This window comes from Cebus imitator, unplaced genomic scaffold (genome assembly GCF_001604975.1).
Source record: "Cebus imitator isolate Cc_AM_T3 unplaced genomic scaffold, Cebus_imitator-1.0 Scaffold30, whole genome shotgun sequence".
In the NCBI taxonomy this organism is placed as follows: Eukaryota; Metazoa; Chordata; class Mammalia; order Primates; family Cebidae; genus Cebus; species Cebus imitator.
The window spans coordinates 185360-202247 of record NW_016107345.1 but is presented as its reverse complement, the minus strand read 5'-3'; the positions used below and the strand labels follow the sequence as shown (position 1 = coordinate 202247).

Below are 16888 nucleotides of genomic sequence, written 5' to 3'. Positions count from 1 at the left end.
AAAAAAAAAAAAAAAAAGAAGCAAAAATGAGTATAAACATATTATTTAGAAAAATAGAGGCAGACACCAGGAAAAACACCTAGTGAGAAGAGTAAGAAGTTAGCTCCAAATAGTAGCACTCCATGTGGGGAGCTAATAGGGCAAGGGTGTACTTTTTTTGAGGTAGGGTCTTACTCTGTCACCTAGGCTGGAGTGCAGTGGCATGATCATGGCTCATTGCAGCCTCAACCTCCCAGGCTCAAGCAGTTCTCCCACCTCACCCTCCTGAGTAGCTGAGACCACAGATATGTGTCACTATGCCTGGCTAATTTTTTTGTACATTTGTAGCGATGGGGTCTTGCTATGTTGCCCAGGCTGGCCTTAAACTCCTGGGCTCAAGTGATCCTCCTGCCTCAGCTTCCCAAAGTGCTGGGATTACAGGCATGAGCCACCACACCCAACCTGTACCCTTTTCTTGTTACGTTTTATAGAACTATTTGACTTTTTGAAAATCAGACATTTTAATTATTTCGATGTATTTTTCTTTCTAAAGAGTCTCCTTTCCCACTAGATATCTACAGTCTAGTATCAGGGTTATTATTGATTATAAAACTCTTAAGAGTGTTAGATGTGCTCTTTTCTCACCTGGCTCAGAAGGCTATAAACAGAGGGAGAATGGCTTAGATGAGATTGGGTGTAGTGCCTGGGGGTCTAGGACTATGGAGGTTTTGCCTTTCTATTTAGAACCCACCAGAAAAATGAAGGAAATTAAATCCCATTTGTTTTCCAGCTCTTCCACATTGACTTTGGACATATTCTTGGAAATTTCAAATCTAAGTTTGGCATTAAAAGGGAGCGAGTGCCTTTTATTCTTACCTATGATTTCATCCATGTCATTCAACAAGGAAAAACAGGAAATACAGAAAAGTTTGGCCGGTGAGTACTGCCCTTGTGTCAAGGGTAAACACTGCTAACATTTTCTTATCTGACCAAGTAGACTAGCATTTCTTAGCTGAGTTATGTTTGGATCTAGGAAATATTCAGTCTGATTATAGGAAGCTTTTGGAGGAATTTGCCTGTCAGATTATTGTGCTGGTTCAGAAATTCTCAGGAGAAACAGAATGCTAGAAATTTAAAATAGTTATTGCATTTTATTCCAATAATATACTACCTTTTACCTGTTTCAGAAAAGTCTCTGAAACTATTAAGACAGTTGATAGGAAGAGGCTGAAAAGACATCTGCTATCATTGTGTATGGAGTAGAGTGATGGAACGGGGGTTCGGGGCAAATTTTGTAATCTCTGATCTATTACTGACTACCTACCTGTTCCCAAGCATAATACTTTTTGCCTTTGTTTCATTTTAAAGTGGGTACAAAAATAATAAAATTAAGGGCTACTATGATGATTAGAGATATATCTTGTAACTAACACATACTTAACAAATGATTGTCACTATCCTTTATAGTTCTGCCTGAGTTTCTGCAGAATATTCCTCAGTGGGTCTCGTTTTCTCTTTGGCAAAATAAGAGGGATAAAATTTGATGCTCCTCGGCCTGGCACGGTAGCTGACGTCCCAGCACTTTGGGAGGCCGAGGCAAGCGGATTACTGGAGGTCAGGAGTTTGAGACCAGCCTGGCCAACATGGTGAAACCCCATCTCTACTAAAAATATAAAAAGTAGCCAGGTGTGGTAACGCACACATGTAATGTCAGCTACACAGGAGGCTAATGCAGGAGAGAATCACTTAAACCTCGGAGGCAGAGGTTGCAGTGAGCCGAGATTGAGTCACTGCACTCCAGCCTCGAAAACAGAGCAAGGCTTCATCTCAAAAAAAGAAAAAAAAAATTAGATGATCCTCTTGAAGGACCATCTTGAAGAGGAGAGAGAGGGATGACAGGATGATAGGAAGTAGCAATGCAATAGCACTGACACTGATCGGAAGGCCATTAAAAAAAATTAGTCCCTGGAATTAGACCACAAATACAGAACCCAGAAGTATGTTCAGAAATCCTCATGGATTGTAATTATCACTGAATTAATAATCAGTTCCTGTGTCTCATAGAATTAAAAAGTCTAGATTATTAATAAAAATGTTATAGCCTTTTAACATAGAATTTTAATTTAGTTTTGTTTTTGAAAAATAGGTGTGTGAAGTTAGACTGATTGTTTTATGTAGATTTTAGTCCTGGGACAATTTTCACAGAAGTAAAAATCAGAAATGAACCTTTAGTTCAGTAGAAATTTTCTTATTCAAATAGAAAGTTTAGCTGTGTCTTCTTAATTTCCTTTATGAAATGTGCTGTCTCCCCTCTAACACTGTGCTCATGTGGTTTGTGGCATCAACCAAAGGTTCCGTCAGTGTTGTGAGGATGCATATCTGATTTTACGACGGCATGGGAATCTCTTCATCACTCTCTTTGCATTGATGTTGACTGCAGGGCTTCCTGAACTCACATCAGTCAAGGATATACAGTATCTTAAGGTATAAAATCCCTTTTCCTTCTATATTGGACTTTGTGGACATTGAGCTCAGTTTTAGCTGCCTGTTTTATTCAAGTGTCTGAAAGGAGTAGAACAAAGTCATTTCCTCTAAGATAGTTCTTAGCCAGGAGGGAAAGAATCTGGGAAGTTCACATAAAGGAGGAATTTTGAAGAGTGGCTTGTAACCCAGAAGATTTTCCCATTAGTAGAAGGAGCATAAAGAAGACTGGTATTAGGATATGGCCTTCTTACTCACGTTACTGGAAGACTGCAGATCAGGAGCAGGTTGACATCATGATTTTCAACAGCCTGACTTTTTCTTGCCAGGGTCTTAGTGGGTCTTGAGTCATCTTACTGGATTTGGGTGGTAGTAGCAAGCTGCTTTATGTCCTGCAGTAATTATAAATTATTTTCATCTTCAAAAATCTTTTGGAAGAAGTCATATTATATATCTCCCTGTCTTGGGGTTCTGCCTCCTACAGATAATATTCAAATAAGAACAGGAAGCATGCTGCTTGATGGTGGCCGGGGAGGCACAACCAAGCCAGCCTCCTGCAAACTTTGATATTTGCACATCTCTACTAAAGTTATATAAAATCATATTTTCCCCCCTTCCATTTTAGGACTCTCTTGCATTAGGGAAGAGTGAAGAAGAAGCACTCAAACAGTTTAAGCAAAAATTTGATGAGGCGCTCAGGGAAAGCTGGACTACTAAAGTGAACTGGATGGCCCACACAGTTCGGAAAGACTACAGATCTTAACGATCAGCCTTTGCTCCTAACGTATTTGTTGGTTTCATTTCGTTTTCATTTTGCACTTGCACTAAATTGAACCTGACCCTGTCAGAGATGTTATAAAGGGAATGAAATCCTGGAACTCAGAGTTAAATTAAGAACAAGGCATCCCACAGAACCTAATCTGAACAATCCTCGATGATTCCCTCTGCTTTTTGAATACTTCCAAGACTTATCATGAAAACTGTCAATGGATAATCATTTCCTGCTGACTTTGCACGCCAAGGAATGCTACTAGAGATTGTTTCTGTTTTTGTTTGTTTGTTTTTTCTAATGTTTGGTACTTTCCCAGAATGGTGTAAATACTTCTTTTCAATGTTGTGACCAAGTGTTATCACTCAGCCAACAACTTATCCACACCTGAGGGTTGGTGGCTGTTCCTACTTTCCAAATGAGGCTAAAAAGAAAGGCATCTATCTTTCTTCCCTTTTAAAATTGTATAAACTGCAACTCGTAATATAATTTGAATTTATGATTATTTTCGAGAAGAAATCTTTTAAACCTGTGGACACTCATTAATTCTTTTGTTAATATTTATCTCCATGAAAGCATCATTCCAGCCAGACTTGCTGAAAATCTACTGGTGAGGCAAATATAATATATATAAATATGCTACATATATATTTATAAAATTTCTAGTGGGAGTTCTATATAAATGTTTCTTTGGTATTCTTCAACTTGTGTTTTAAAGTTTTACAAAAAGCAGAGCTTTTTCCTAAGTTACTTTTCAGTTAGGTAACTGTGTGATCCAGTTCTTCCAGCTGCTTCTATAATGAGGCACATATTAATACGGTTTTTATATGGTATCTATGAAAGAGTTCACTTCATAGAGAATAATACTTGAGCAAATGTATCCAAGAAAGCAAGCAAATGAAAAGGAACCTATTTATGGAATAAACTCCAGATCTGAAATTCAGTATTTTAGAAAAATACCAGCTCTTCTTACTGTATTTATTAAAACTTGTAATAATGTGATTTTTTTCAAGGATATTAGTTCAAATTGAAATGGTTTCATGCCACATGGAACTCTTTAAGTTAATTGTTGAGGTACCATATATTTAGGGTGCTAGGGGCAAGTAATGTTAATATGTGCAATAGGAACTACTGGTTTGAATGTGTAAATGGATGATCTCTCTGAGTTCTGGCAACATCCAGCAAAACTACTGCTTATTCTCCAAAGAATACTGGGAGCTCTCAATCCTCAATGATATGGGACAGAGAACTGAGTATTTGCCCTTTGACTGAGTTTTCTATAGGAATTTTATTAAAGAATGTTTAATTTTGTTGTCCTTCTTAAGGTTCTCAGTCAAATAAACGAGTGAGCTGGTTTCGGCTGTTCTTGGAATGTGTGAGCCTCTTCTTTATGGGTAGAATAGGCCTTTGGGACTTGGCACTGGAACTCCAAGAAATGGCAAAGTCAGTTGACAAACCAGCCACAGGAATAGGCTAAGGCTTATTGCCTCTTCCCTGACTTCTCCCCTTGTTTCCCAGGCTCATCCATGGTGTGGGAGGCCCCATGGACTTCGGTGGGAGGCTGAGGTGAGAAGCCATGCATTTGGGAGGTACCCTGATGTCTGGGTAGTTGCTTGGCACCTGTTTCATTAGTTGGCACCTGAGCCAAGGCCAGACTGTACCACTTTGGAGCTCTTGTTCATGGGGCAGATGCCAGAGCAGTCCAGTTCCTTGGAAATAACTCAGCTGAGGATGGGAGTTGGCCTTTGAATTCATTTCCAGGGCTGGTGTAGACTCACTGAGACTTCCAGGAATAGGACTGTGGAAGGGCAGGTTTGTTCAGAGGTCTTTGTCTGGTAGCCGCCCGCCACTTTATGAACCAGGCCGCAGGTCAGTAGTTTGCAGAATGGTGAACACTGCCAGGAAGAAATGGATACCACTCTTTCCAGCGGGGTCTCCTCCACCGAAAGGAGGGCCTTGATATATGAGCCAGGTCAATGAATGTGGATGTCTTTAAGAGCCAAAAGGGGAAACTAACTTCTCTGTGTGTCCCCAAACAGTCTTGCGCCTGAACCCAGGATAACTCTTGACCTCCTCTTTGCTCCTGACCTCTGCTACAGACTCCCACCCCAAGGTAGCCAGGGCAGTGTTACTTAGTAGCTACTGAGCATTCCTAGCAAGCACTCCCTACAGACTTGTTGAATTGCATGTCTCTGACCTTCAGGAGCTCTGATTGGGCCAGAGAGGAAAAGGTAGAAGGCAGAAGGATAGCTATACTCCTGGATGTTAGGACATTAGGACCCCGGGCTGCATGAACAGCTTCTTACATAGGATTGGTTACCTCATGTCTTGATTCTTGAGCGCTCTGGCCAACAATGGATATTATCCCGAGACACTTTGTTCCCTGTCTTTTAGTCTTTTCCCATGTTCCCCTGAAATAAGGTCTTAGAAACTGTACATTTCCATACTTGAGGATAGCATCTGTGTCTACCTGGGTTTGGTGGGGTGAGGGCTGGGAGGGAGCAGGCAGTGCAGAAGATGACTGTTAACCAAGTAATTCTGGAGTGCTCACCCTTGGACTCCAGAGACCAGTATTTGTAATCCAACTCTCCCTTTGTTACCCTTGAGTAAGGTATTTATTTCTCAGGGTCAGCGCTTCCTAGTTGATAAAATTAGACTATTAATACCTACCCCACTTACTTCTCTGGGGTGGGGAGACCTTGGCTTAAAAGTAGGGATAGGAACATGTACTGAGCCCCAACTCAGACAAACTCACTTCTTTCCTTGCTCACCCTTCTCCAAGACTACTGAGAGAAGGAACTCCAGGAAGGAAAGCCCCATCCAGTGTTCTATCCTTGTCCTGTCTCTGAGGAGATCCTCCAGTGTATTCTCAGTTCTGCCTTGTCAGGACCTCAGCCAGACAACCTGTAACATAGGGGTCACTTGTCTAGAGAAGGTGAAAGATTGGTCTGTGGAGTAGAGAGCAGAGAAGTACCATGCCATGTAACCCTGCCAACTGGGGATGGGTAGCTCTTAGAAAGGACAGGGCAGGGGCTGGAGTTTCTTGGAAAGGAAAAATAGGAAGAGCTGGCTAGGTACAGCATATATACAGGCTTGGAGGTGAGAAAAAGCGGGATTTGTGGGCACTAACATGTTTCTTTCCATCTGCCTTCCCATTCCTCTATTCCAGAATACTACATCTCTTCTCAGGGATCTAGTCCCATCCTCATGGAGCCACTCCCTCTTTCAGTATTAGGCAGTTTTATCCTCTTATCCAATGATGGAAAATCTTTCTGACAATATCTTCTGAGATATTCCTGCCCTAAGATATATACTAACATTTTAGAACCCATGATTCATTTTCAATTTTGACAAAGCCTAGATTCAACAACTTAAAAATTTTCACGTTCCAGACCCTCACTCTTTATCTTCCTCTCCCTACCTTTTATTTATTATGAAAAATAAAGCATAGAGAAAGGTGCAGAGATCCTTAACAACAAGAACGTTGCCAACACCGCGGAAGTCTTACAGGCTTCCATTCCTGGTCAGGATCCCCTCCCCCTTGCTAGGAAATCACTGTACTCTCTTTTACGGCAATCATTTGTTTCCTTGCCTTAGAATTTATGCTGCCTACGTTTTTAGTCAGATTTCTTTCATTCAGCATTGTGTTTTCAAGATTCAGCCATGTAGTTGCAAGTAGCTGTACTCATTTGTTATCATTGTATAGTATTCCATTTTATGGCTGTCACATAATTTATACCCTCTCTACTGTTAGGATACGTACAGTTTGTTCCTAGTTTGAGGCTATTAGAAATAATATATACCTTTATCATTATAGTTTATCTCCTGATTCATATATGTACATATTTCTTTGGATGTATGTACTTAAAATTGATGGGCCATAGGATTCTGTATATGTTTATCTTGACTGGGTAATACTACAGTAAATGGTTGTACCAATTTCTTCCTCCCCCAGTGGTACATGAGAATTCTTGTTGCTTCACATTCTCACCAATACCCAGTTAATTTTTAGCCATTCTGGAGTATTGAGTGATTTCATTTTCATTTCCTTGATTAATAATAAAATTAAGAGTTTTTTTATTATTGTTTTTGGCCATTTGGATTTTCTCCTTTGTGAAATTCCTGTTTAAATTCTTTGTCCATTTCTTTATTGGGTTACCTGTCATTTTGGCTTTGAGGTTGTTGGTTTTTTAGTTTTGGTTGCTTTGAAGAAGGTTTTTTTTTTTTTTTTTTAATTTTGCTTTTGTTCTGTGAAGTTCTATATATTCTTTTGGATACAGGGTTTTCATCAGTCATAGGTGTTAAAAATCTTTTCCCACGGTGTGTGTAACTTTCCTTCTCATTCTCCTAATGGCTTCTTTTAATGACACAAGATCTTAATTTTAATGTTGCAAAATGTATCATTCTTTTCCTTTTGGGTTAGTACCCATATGTGTTTAGATTTCTTTTCTCTAAAGTCTTGAAGACATTCTCTTGGATTATCATCCACACACTTTATATTTTCACCCAGCCCATTTAGATCTGTAGTCTACCTAGAATTGCTCTTTATAGCATGAAGTTTGAGTCAATTGTTTTTCCCATGTGGGCAACAAATTGCATCTTTCCTCAGTTTTCTTTTTTCTTTTTTTCTTTTTGAGACAGTCTGGCTCTGTCGCCCAGGCTGGAGTGCCACTGGTACAATCTCGGCTCTTCCACCTCCCGGGTTCAAGAGATTTTCCCAACCTCAGCCTCCCAAGTTGCTGAGATTACAGGCATGTGCCACCATGCCCGGCTAAATTTTGTATTTTTAGTAGAGATGGGGTTTTGCCATGTTGGCCAGACTGGTCTTGAACTCCTGACCTCAATTGATCCACCCACCTTGACCTCCCAAAGTGCTGGGATTATAGGCGTGAGCCACCGTGCCTGACCCTTTCCTCAGTTTTCTATAGACCCACCTTTGTCATAAATCATGTCCATACATGTGTGGGTCTACATGTTAAGTAGATTTCATCTCTATAATTTTATTTATCTTCTTTGTCAGACTATCATACATAGCATTTACTGTGTACTAGTCACTCATCTAAACTATATATGTATATATTTTTGTACGTATTTATTGATATATATCTAACCCCTGTAACAATCTTATATGATAGATGCAATTGTTTTTCCTTATTTCAGAGGTAAGAAAGCTGAGGCATAGAAGGGTTAAGTAACGTGTCCATAATCAGAGAGTAGTTGATGGAGCCAGTATTCAAACCCAGGAAGTAAGAAGCCTGTCTTAATTATCTGTGCTCTTTACTCACAGTGCCTCAATATACATTTCAGATTTATTGGATTCCACAAATAGAAGCCTATGGAAATTTTTAATCAAATTGCATTAAGTTATAGATTAGGTTGAGGCAAATTGATGTCTTCAGAATATTGAATTTTCCAAAGTACATAAGTCGAGTACCCATTTTTTTAGATTCTCTTTCATTTATATCCACAACAATTTATAGTGTTCTGTGTTTAAGTATTACATATCTTTTGTTAGATTCCTGAGTAAGTGATTTTATTGTAAGTTTCATTGTTGCTAATCTATAGCAATCGTTCTCAAAGTGTGGTCCCCTGATGAGGAGCATCAGTATCACCAGAGAGAACTGATTAAAATGCAAATTCTTAATTTTTAATTTTTGTGAGTACATAGTAGATATATGTATGTATGGGGTATGTGAAATATTTTGATACAGGCATGTAACATGTAATTATCACATCAGGGTAATTGGGGTACCCATTACCTCAAGCATTTATCCTTTCCATTACAAACAATACAGTTATACTCTTTTAGTTATTTTAAGATGTACAATTAAATTATTGACTCTACTCTATTGTGCTGTCAAATACCAGATCTTATTTATTTTTACTATTTTTTTGTATCCATAGAAATGCACATTCTAGGCTGGACATGGTGGCTCACAACTGTAATTCCAGCACTTTGGGAGGCCAAGGCAGGTAGATCACCTGAGGTCAGGAGTTCGAGACCAACCTGGCCAATATGGCGAAACCCTGTCTCTACTAAAAATACAGAAGTTAGCCCGGCATGGTGGCTGGCACATGTAATCCCAGCTGCTTGGGAGACTGAGGCAGGAGAATCACTTGAACCCAGGAGGCAGAGGTTGCAATGAACCGAGATCACACCACTGTATTCCAGCCTGGGTGACAGAGCAAAACTCCATCTCGGAAAAAAAAAAAAGAAAGAAAAGCGCATTCTTGAGCCCTGCCCCAGAGCTACTGAATTAGAAATGGGGTAGAGCCCCCAAACCTGTATTTTATTTATTTATTTATTTTTGAGACAGAGTCTCACTTTGTTGTCCAAGCTGGAGTACACTGATGTGATCTCAGTTCATGGCAACCTCTGCCTCCCGAGTTCAGGCAATTCTGTCTTAGCCTCCTGAGTAGCTGAGACTGCAGGCACAGGCCACCACACCTACCTAATTTTTGTATTTTTAATAAACACAGGTTTTTACCATATTGGTCAGGCTGGTCTCGAACTCCTGACCTCATGATCCACCACCTCGGCCTCCCAAAATGCTAGGATTACAGGTGTGAGCCACTATAACCAGCCAAACCTGTATTTTAATAAAGTTACAGAGCAAAGGTCCATACAAATACATTTGATGTTTGTATTTAGCAGACTTCCTAATCTTCTTAATTAATCCTAACAATTTACTTGCATCAATTTTTTTTTTTGAGATGGGATCTCTGTCACCCAGGCTGGAATGCAGTGATGTACTCTTGGCTCACTGCAACCTCTGCCTCCTGGGCTCAGGTGATCCTCCTACCTCAGCCTCCTGAATAGTTGGGGCCACAGATATACATCACCATATGCAGCTAATTTTTTTGTATCTTTTTTTTTTTTTGCTATTAATCATGCCACATGATTTTTAATTATGCATAAAGATCTATCATATCACCCAGAGACCATTTCACCCACTGCTCTGTTTGGCTACCAGTCTTTTGTCTCTCTCTTTAGCAATGGTGAGGCGGATACCCTTTCCTCGGGGAAGAGAAATCCATGGTTTGTTGCCCTTGCCAATAACAAAAATATTGGAAAGTCGAGTAGCAAAGCTGTTGCCATTGGCAGCTTTCACATGAACCACATCGAAAGATCCAGGGTGGCTCTCTCTGTTGGTAATCACACCAATTCTTCCCAGGTTAGCACCCCAGTCACCATACACAGGTTACCAGTGTCAAACTTGATGAAATCAGTAATCTTGCCAGTTTCCAAATCAATCTGAATGGTATCATTCACCTTGATGAGGGGATCAGGGTAGCAGATGGTGCAAGCATCATGAGTCACCAGATGAGGGATTCCTTTTGTGCCCACAAAGATTTTTCGTACTTTGCACAATTTGTACTTGGCCTCCTTAGGTGTAATACGATGTACAGCAAAGCGACCCTTGGTGTCATAGATCAGACGGAAATTCTCTCCCGTCTTGTCAATGCTGATGACATCCATGAAACAAGCAGGGTAGGTTATATCAGTTCAGACCTTGCCATCGATCTTAATGAACCGTGCATGCAAATCTTCTTTACTTCATCTCTTGTCAGGGCATACTTAAGTCTGTTCCTTAGGAAAATGATGAGGGGGAGACACTCTCTCAACTTGTGAGGACCGGTGGATGGACGAGGAGCAAACACATCGGTCAATTTATCCAGCATCCAATGCTTTGGAGCTGCCATCCGTTTCAGATGCTTCTTGGGACCATGAGCCATGGCTGCGTTAGGCAAGGAAAGAGGACCTCCGTCTTCCGGTGAGCGTAGAAATTGGGGCTCTTTTTTTTTTTTTTTTTTTTTTTTCTGAGACAGAGTTTCACTCTTGTTACCCAGGCTAGAGTGCAATGGCGCGATCTCGGCTCACCGCAACCTCTGCCTCCTGGGTTCAGGCAATTCTCCTGCCTCAACCTCCTCAGTAGCTGGGATTACAGGCACGTGCCACCATGCCCAGCTAATGTTTTGTATCTTTAGTAGAGACAGGGTTTCACCATGTTGACCAGGATGGTCTCGATCTCTTGACCTCGTGATCCACCCGCCTCAGCCTCCCAAAGTGCTGGGATTACAGGCTTGAGCCACCATGCTCAGCCTCTCTTAAATTTTTTTTAACTTTTATTTTAGGTTTAGGGTTACATGTGAAAGTTTATTACATAGGTAAACTTGTATCATAGGGTTTTATCATACAGATTATTTCATCATCACCCAGGTATTAAGCCCAGAAGCAGAAAAGATAACTATTGGGTACTGGGCTTAATACCTGGATGAATCTCTTTTATCAGACTAAAGAAGCTTTCTAATTTGCTAAGGAGCTTTTAAAAAAAATAATTAATGGATGTGGAAATTTATCAAATGATTTTTCTGCATTTTACTGAAATGATCATAAGATTTTTCTCATTTAGTGAGTTTATTGATGTGTCAGTATTAAACCAAGTTTGCATTCCAGCAGTGAGCCAAATTGATTGTCATGTTTTTTTGTTTGTTTGTTTTTTCAAGAGGGAGTCTCACTCTGTACCCCACGCTGGAGTGCAGTGGTGCAATCTCAGCTCACTGCAACCTCTATCTCCTGGGTTCAAGTGATTCTACTGCCACAGCCTCCCAAATAGCTAGGATTACAGGTGCCTGCCACCACATCCAGCTAAGTTTTTGTATTTTTAGTAGAGACAGGATTTCACTGTGTTAGCCAGGCTGGTTTTGAACTTCTGATCTCAAATGATTCGCTAGCCTTGGCCTCCCAAAGTGGTGGGATTACAGGCATGAGCCACTGTGCCTGGCTGATTGTGACGTATTTTTATATGTATATTGCTGGATTTCGTTTGCCAGTATTTGAGGGGTTTGCATCTTTTTTTTTTTTAATCAATGATATTAACCCATAAGTTCCTTTTAAGATCTGTGTCAAGTTCTTTTAGGGAAGATGTAACCAACGTAGCTGACAAAGTGCCTGGCACTCATCTCCTCCACAAAGTGGGATCAAAGCAGCAAGTAGAAACCACACGTCAAGAAGACTAAGAGAGAACACTAGAATTCACCAGGAAAGTGATGGGGCACCTCTGAGGTACAGAAGGAGAGTGAAACAAAGAAGCACCCAGCCCAGCTGGAATTGGCTCAGAGCTGAGAAGAATTTGCCATTACTAGAAAAAGGTAAGGGGGAGATCCCTAGCAGTCCACATTCCTAGCAGGATGCCTGCAATCCTAGCCACAGGAGAGCCCCTTGGCCCTAACAGGCCCTGAGCCTAGTATAGGGAGCTGCTTAGAGTTCACAAAACTGTATTGTTCAAGAAAGGGAATTTACACTGGATCCCACTCACCCCTGACACCCAAGCAACTGCAGCATAGTGCCATTTTGAGAGCTTAGCCCCCACCAAACTATATCCTGCCCTAGGACTCAACAGCCAGGAACATTCCTAGAGCACCACTGACATCATCCCACATCCACCTAGAGGGCTGCAGCATTGCAATGCCAGCTGGACTCAGTGCTATAGCCAGTTCCTCGGCCCTCTAGCCTACATGGTATCCTATACCCTAGAGAATGGGTGCTTAAGCACACCAGAAAGGCTGCCCCAAGGACAAAGGGGACCAAAGTATGCATTCCCTACAGGCTGCCAGCCTGAGACTGCTGCCACCAACTGCAATCCTTCCCTTCCAGCATCAGGGCCAGCACATACCTGTATATGCTTTGAAAGGCATGAGAAACAGTCCTCCCTCACACACCATCCAAGGGTGTGAGGACAAGCCTGCCAAGTCCACTGCTGCTGCAAGCGCCTGCATGCACCTCTGGGGGCCAGAGGACAGGCCCAACCAACCTGTCACTGCCACTGCAACACCCACCCATACATGCCACCTAGGAGCCTGGGGACTGGGCTGGCTAGTCCATTGGCACCTTTGCTAGCACTCATGAACACCACACCAGGGGCCTGAGGGCCAGCCTCTTGACATTACTGCCACTGCCAGTACCACAAGTGCTACCCAGGGGCCCGAGGACCCACCTGCCTGACCTGCCACTACCACTACCAGCACCTGAGCCTGCCACCTGAAGTAGACCACCCAGGGGCCTGAGGACTGGCCCACCTGCCCTTCTGCTGATACCACTGGTGCTGGAGGACTGGCTCACTTGGTGTCCCTATCCCCAGTGAAGTCTCCCACTACAACCTACATAACCTCATCTTATTTAAGACAACAAGACAAAGCAGAAGAAAAAATTTCTGAACTGAAATCATGTTTTTTGAAATAACCAAGTCAGACATAAAAAAACAGTAAAAGCCGTGTGACATATGGGACACAATAGCAAGAACAAAAATTCAGATTTGGGGAGTTCCAGGAGAAGAAATGGGCAAAGGTATAGAAAGCCTATTTAATGAAATAATAGCTGAAAACTTCCGAGGTCTTGCAAGGGACATAGATATTTGGAAACAGGAAATGTAAAGAGTCCCAAATAGATTAAAGAAGTCTTCCTAGAGACAAATGATAGTCAAACTGTCAAAATTCAGAAGCAATTCTAAAAACAGCAAAAGCAAAGCATCAAACCACATATAAGGGAATCTCCATCAGACTAACAATGAATTTCTCAGCAGAATCCTTATGGGTCAGGAGAGAAAGGAATAATATAGTAAAAGTACTGAGAAAGGAATAATATACTAAAAGTAAAAGGGTGGGGGGACCCTGCCAACTAAGAATCCTATATCCAGCAATTGTGTCCCTCAAAAATAAAGGGAAAGTACAGTCTTTCCCAGAAAAGCAAAAACAGAGATAATTCATCATCACTAGACTGGCGCCACAGGAAATATTTAAGGGAGCCCTAAACTGGGAAACAAAGGGACAACACCTACCATTATGAAAACTTACAAAAGTAATAAAACTCACTGGTAGAGCAGATACACGAAACAGGAATAGAAACATTGTTACTCCTTAAAAAAGACCACCAAATCATAAAGTAATGGAAGAAAGGACGTACAAAACAATCAGAAAACAAGCTGGAATGTAAAAGTTTAAGTTCTTCTCAACTGAAGGATATAGACTGGCTGAATGGCTAACAAAAATAAGACCCAAATATATGCTATCTACATGAAACTCATCTCATCTATAAAAGAAAGACACATAGAGTGAAAATGAAGGGATGAAAAAAAAAACATGCAGACAAACCAAAAGCATGCAGGAGTAGCTACACATGTAACAAAGGAGACTTTAAATCAAAAATAATGAGACGAGAAAAGTAATTATAATAAAGGAATCAATTAGGCAAGAAGATATAACAATTGTAAATATCTATGCACCCAACACCAGAACACCCAATTATTAGAGCTAAAAAGAGAGACTCTAATACAACAAGAGTTGGGGACTTCAACACCCCACATTCAGCATGGGAGAGGTTACCTAGACAGAAATTCAAGAAACATTGGAATTAAACTGCACTTCAGACCAAATGAATCTAACATTTTGAGAACATTTCATGCAACAACAGCAGGAAATACATTCTCATGAGTACATGGAACATTCTCCAGGATGAACCGTATGTTAGGCCACAAAACAAGGCTCAACGAAGTTTTAAAAATTGAAATCATATAAAGTATCTTCTCAGACCACAGTGAAATAAAACTGGGAATCAACAGGAACTTTGGGAACAAATATGTGGAAATTAAACAATGTACATCTGAATAACCAATGGGTCAATGAAGAAATTAAGAAAGAAAGGAAAAATTCTTGAAACAAATGAAAATGGAAAAACATACCAAAACCTTTGTGACACAGAAAAAGCAGTGCTAAGAGGGAAGTTTATAGCAATTAACATCTATACCTAAAAAGTAGAAAGATGTTGAATTAACCTAAAAAATCCATCTCAAGGAACTAGAAAAGCAAGAACAAACTAAACCTAAAATTAGTAAAAGGAAAGAAAGAATAAAGAGCATAGCAAAACAAAATGAAATAGAAACTGAAAAAAACAATACAAAAAATCAAAATGAAAAATTGGTTCTTTGAAAATGTAAACACAATCAATAAACCACTAGCTAGCCTAACCAAGAAAGACAAAGGATCCAGACAAAATGAGAAGTAAAAAAAGAGACATGACTGGGCACGGTGGCTCACACCTGTAATCCCAGCACTTTGTGAGGCCAAAGTGGGCAGATTGCCTGAGGTTGAGAGTTCAAGACCAGCCTGATCAACATGGAGAAAACCCTTCTCTACTAAAAATACAAAGTTAGCCAGGTGTGGTGGCACATGCCTGTAATCCCAGCTACTTGGGAGGCTGAGGCAGGAAAATTGCTTGAACGCAGTAGGCAAAGGTTACAATGAGCCAAGATCATGCCATTGCACTCCAGCCTGGGCAACAGGAGCAAACTCCTTCCAAAAAAAAAAAAAGAGAGAGACATTACAATTGATACAACAGAAATACAAAAGGTCATTAAAGACAATTATGAGCAACTATAGAATAACAAAAATGGAAAACCTACAGGAAATGTATACATTCCTGGACACATATAACCTACCAAGATTTAACCAGGAAGAAATAGAAAACCCAAAGATACCAATAATATGTAATAAGATTGAAGCAGTAATAACTCTCCCAATACAGAAAAGCCCAGGACCAGATTTAGTGCTAAATTCTAACAGACTTTAAAAGAAGAAACACCCAATTTGCAGATGCTGCCACCACTGGGAGCCCCATACTATCAGCCACGGTCAACCCCACTGTGTTCCTCGACATTGCTGTTGATGGTGAGCCATTGGGCTGCATCTCCTTTGAGCCACTTGCAGACAAGTTTCCAAGGACAGCAGAAAACTTTCATGCTCTGAGCACTGGAGAGAAAGGATTTGGTTCTAAGGGTTCCTGCTTTCAGAGAATTATTCCAGGGTTTATGTGTCAGGGTGGTGACTTCATACACCATAATGGCACTGGTGGCAAGTCCATCTACAGGAAATTTGATGAGAACTTCATCCTAAAGCATACAGGTCCTGGCATCTTGTCCATGGCAAATGCTGGATCCAACACAAATGGTTCTCAGTTTTTCATCTGCACTGCCAAGACTGAGTGGTTGGATGACAAGCATGTGGCCTTTGGCAAGGTGAAAGAAGGCATGAATATTTGTGGACGCCATGGAGTGGTTTTGGGTTCAGGAATGACAAGACCAGCAAGAAGATCGATCACCGCTGCTGATGGTGGACCACTCTAATAAGTTTGACTTGTGTTTTATCTTTTGTTTTTGTTTGTTTTCTGAGACAGAGTCTCGCTTTTGCCAGGCTGGGGGGCAGTGGCACGATCTCAATTCACTGCAAACTTCCACTCCCTGGTTCAAGTGATTCTCCTGCCTCAGCCCCCCAAGTAGCTGGGATTACAGGCATGTGTCACCATGCCCTGCTAATTTTTGTATTTTTAGTAGAGACAGGGTTTCACTATGTTGGCCAGGATGGTCTCTATCTCCTGACCCCATGATCCACCCATCTCGGCCTCCCAAATGCTGCAATTACTGGCGTGAGCCGCCACGCTTGGCTGACTTGTGTTTTATCTTAACCACGAAACCATTCCTCCTGTAGCTGAGGAGAGCATCCCTCCACCCCATTTGCTCACAGTATCCTATGATCTTGGTGCTCTAGTTGCATTTCCTTTGGGTTTTCCTTGTTCCCTTCCCTGGATTGCAGAGTTAAGTTTATGAT

At 41.0% G+C, this 16888-nt stretch overlaps 1 protein-coding gene, 1 long non-coding RNA gene and 1 pseudogene across 5 annotated transcripts in view; 2 read left to right on the top strand and 1 right to left on the bottom strand.

Moving 5' to 3' along the window:
• Positions 1-4603, top strand: part of PIK3CB (phosphatidylinositol-4,5-bisphosphate 3-kinase catalytic subunit beta) — a 182873-nt gene extending 178270 nt beyond the window's left edge. For 3 of the 4 annotated variants that reach the window (XM_017523692.2, XM_017523694.2, XM_017523693.2), the window contains 3 exons: positions 770-915; positions 2331-2463; positions 3086-4603. In XM_017523692.2, coding sequence (XP_017379181.1) covers positions 770-915; positions 2331-2463; positions 3086-3223 — 417 coding nt within the window. In that variant the 3' untranslated portion in view covers positions 3224-4603. The remainder of the gene's footprint in view (positions 1-769; positions 916-2330; positions 2464-3085) is intronic. The other variant, XM_017523695.1, reaches the window with a different exon arrangement.
• A 4269-nt stretch (positions 4604-8872) lies between these two features.
• On the top strand, positions 8873-16495 carry LOC108300785. Its single transcript, XR_001823595.2, has 3 exons — positions 8873-8885; positions 14226-14230; positions 16010-16495. It is a non-coding gene; the product is annotated as an uncharacterized LOC108300785 (long non-coding RNA).
• LOC108300783 lies at positions 10112-11017 on the bottom strand (annotated as a pseudogene).
• Positions 16496-16888: the final 393 nt, after the last annotated feature.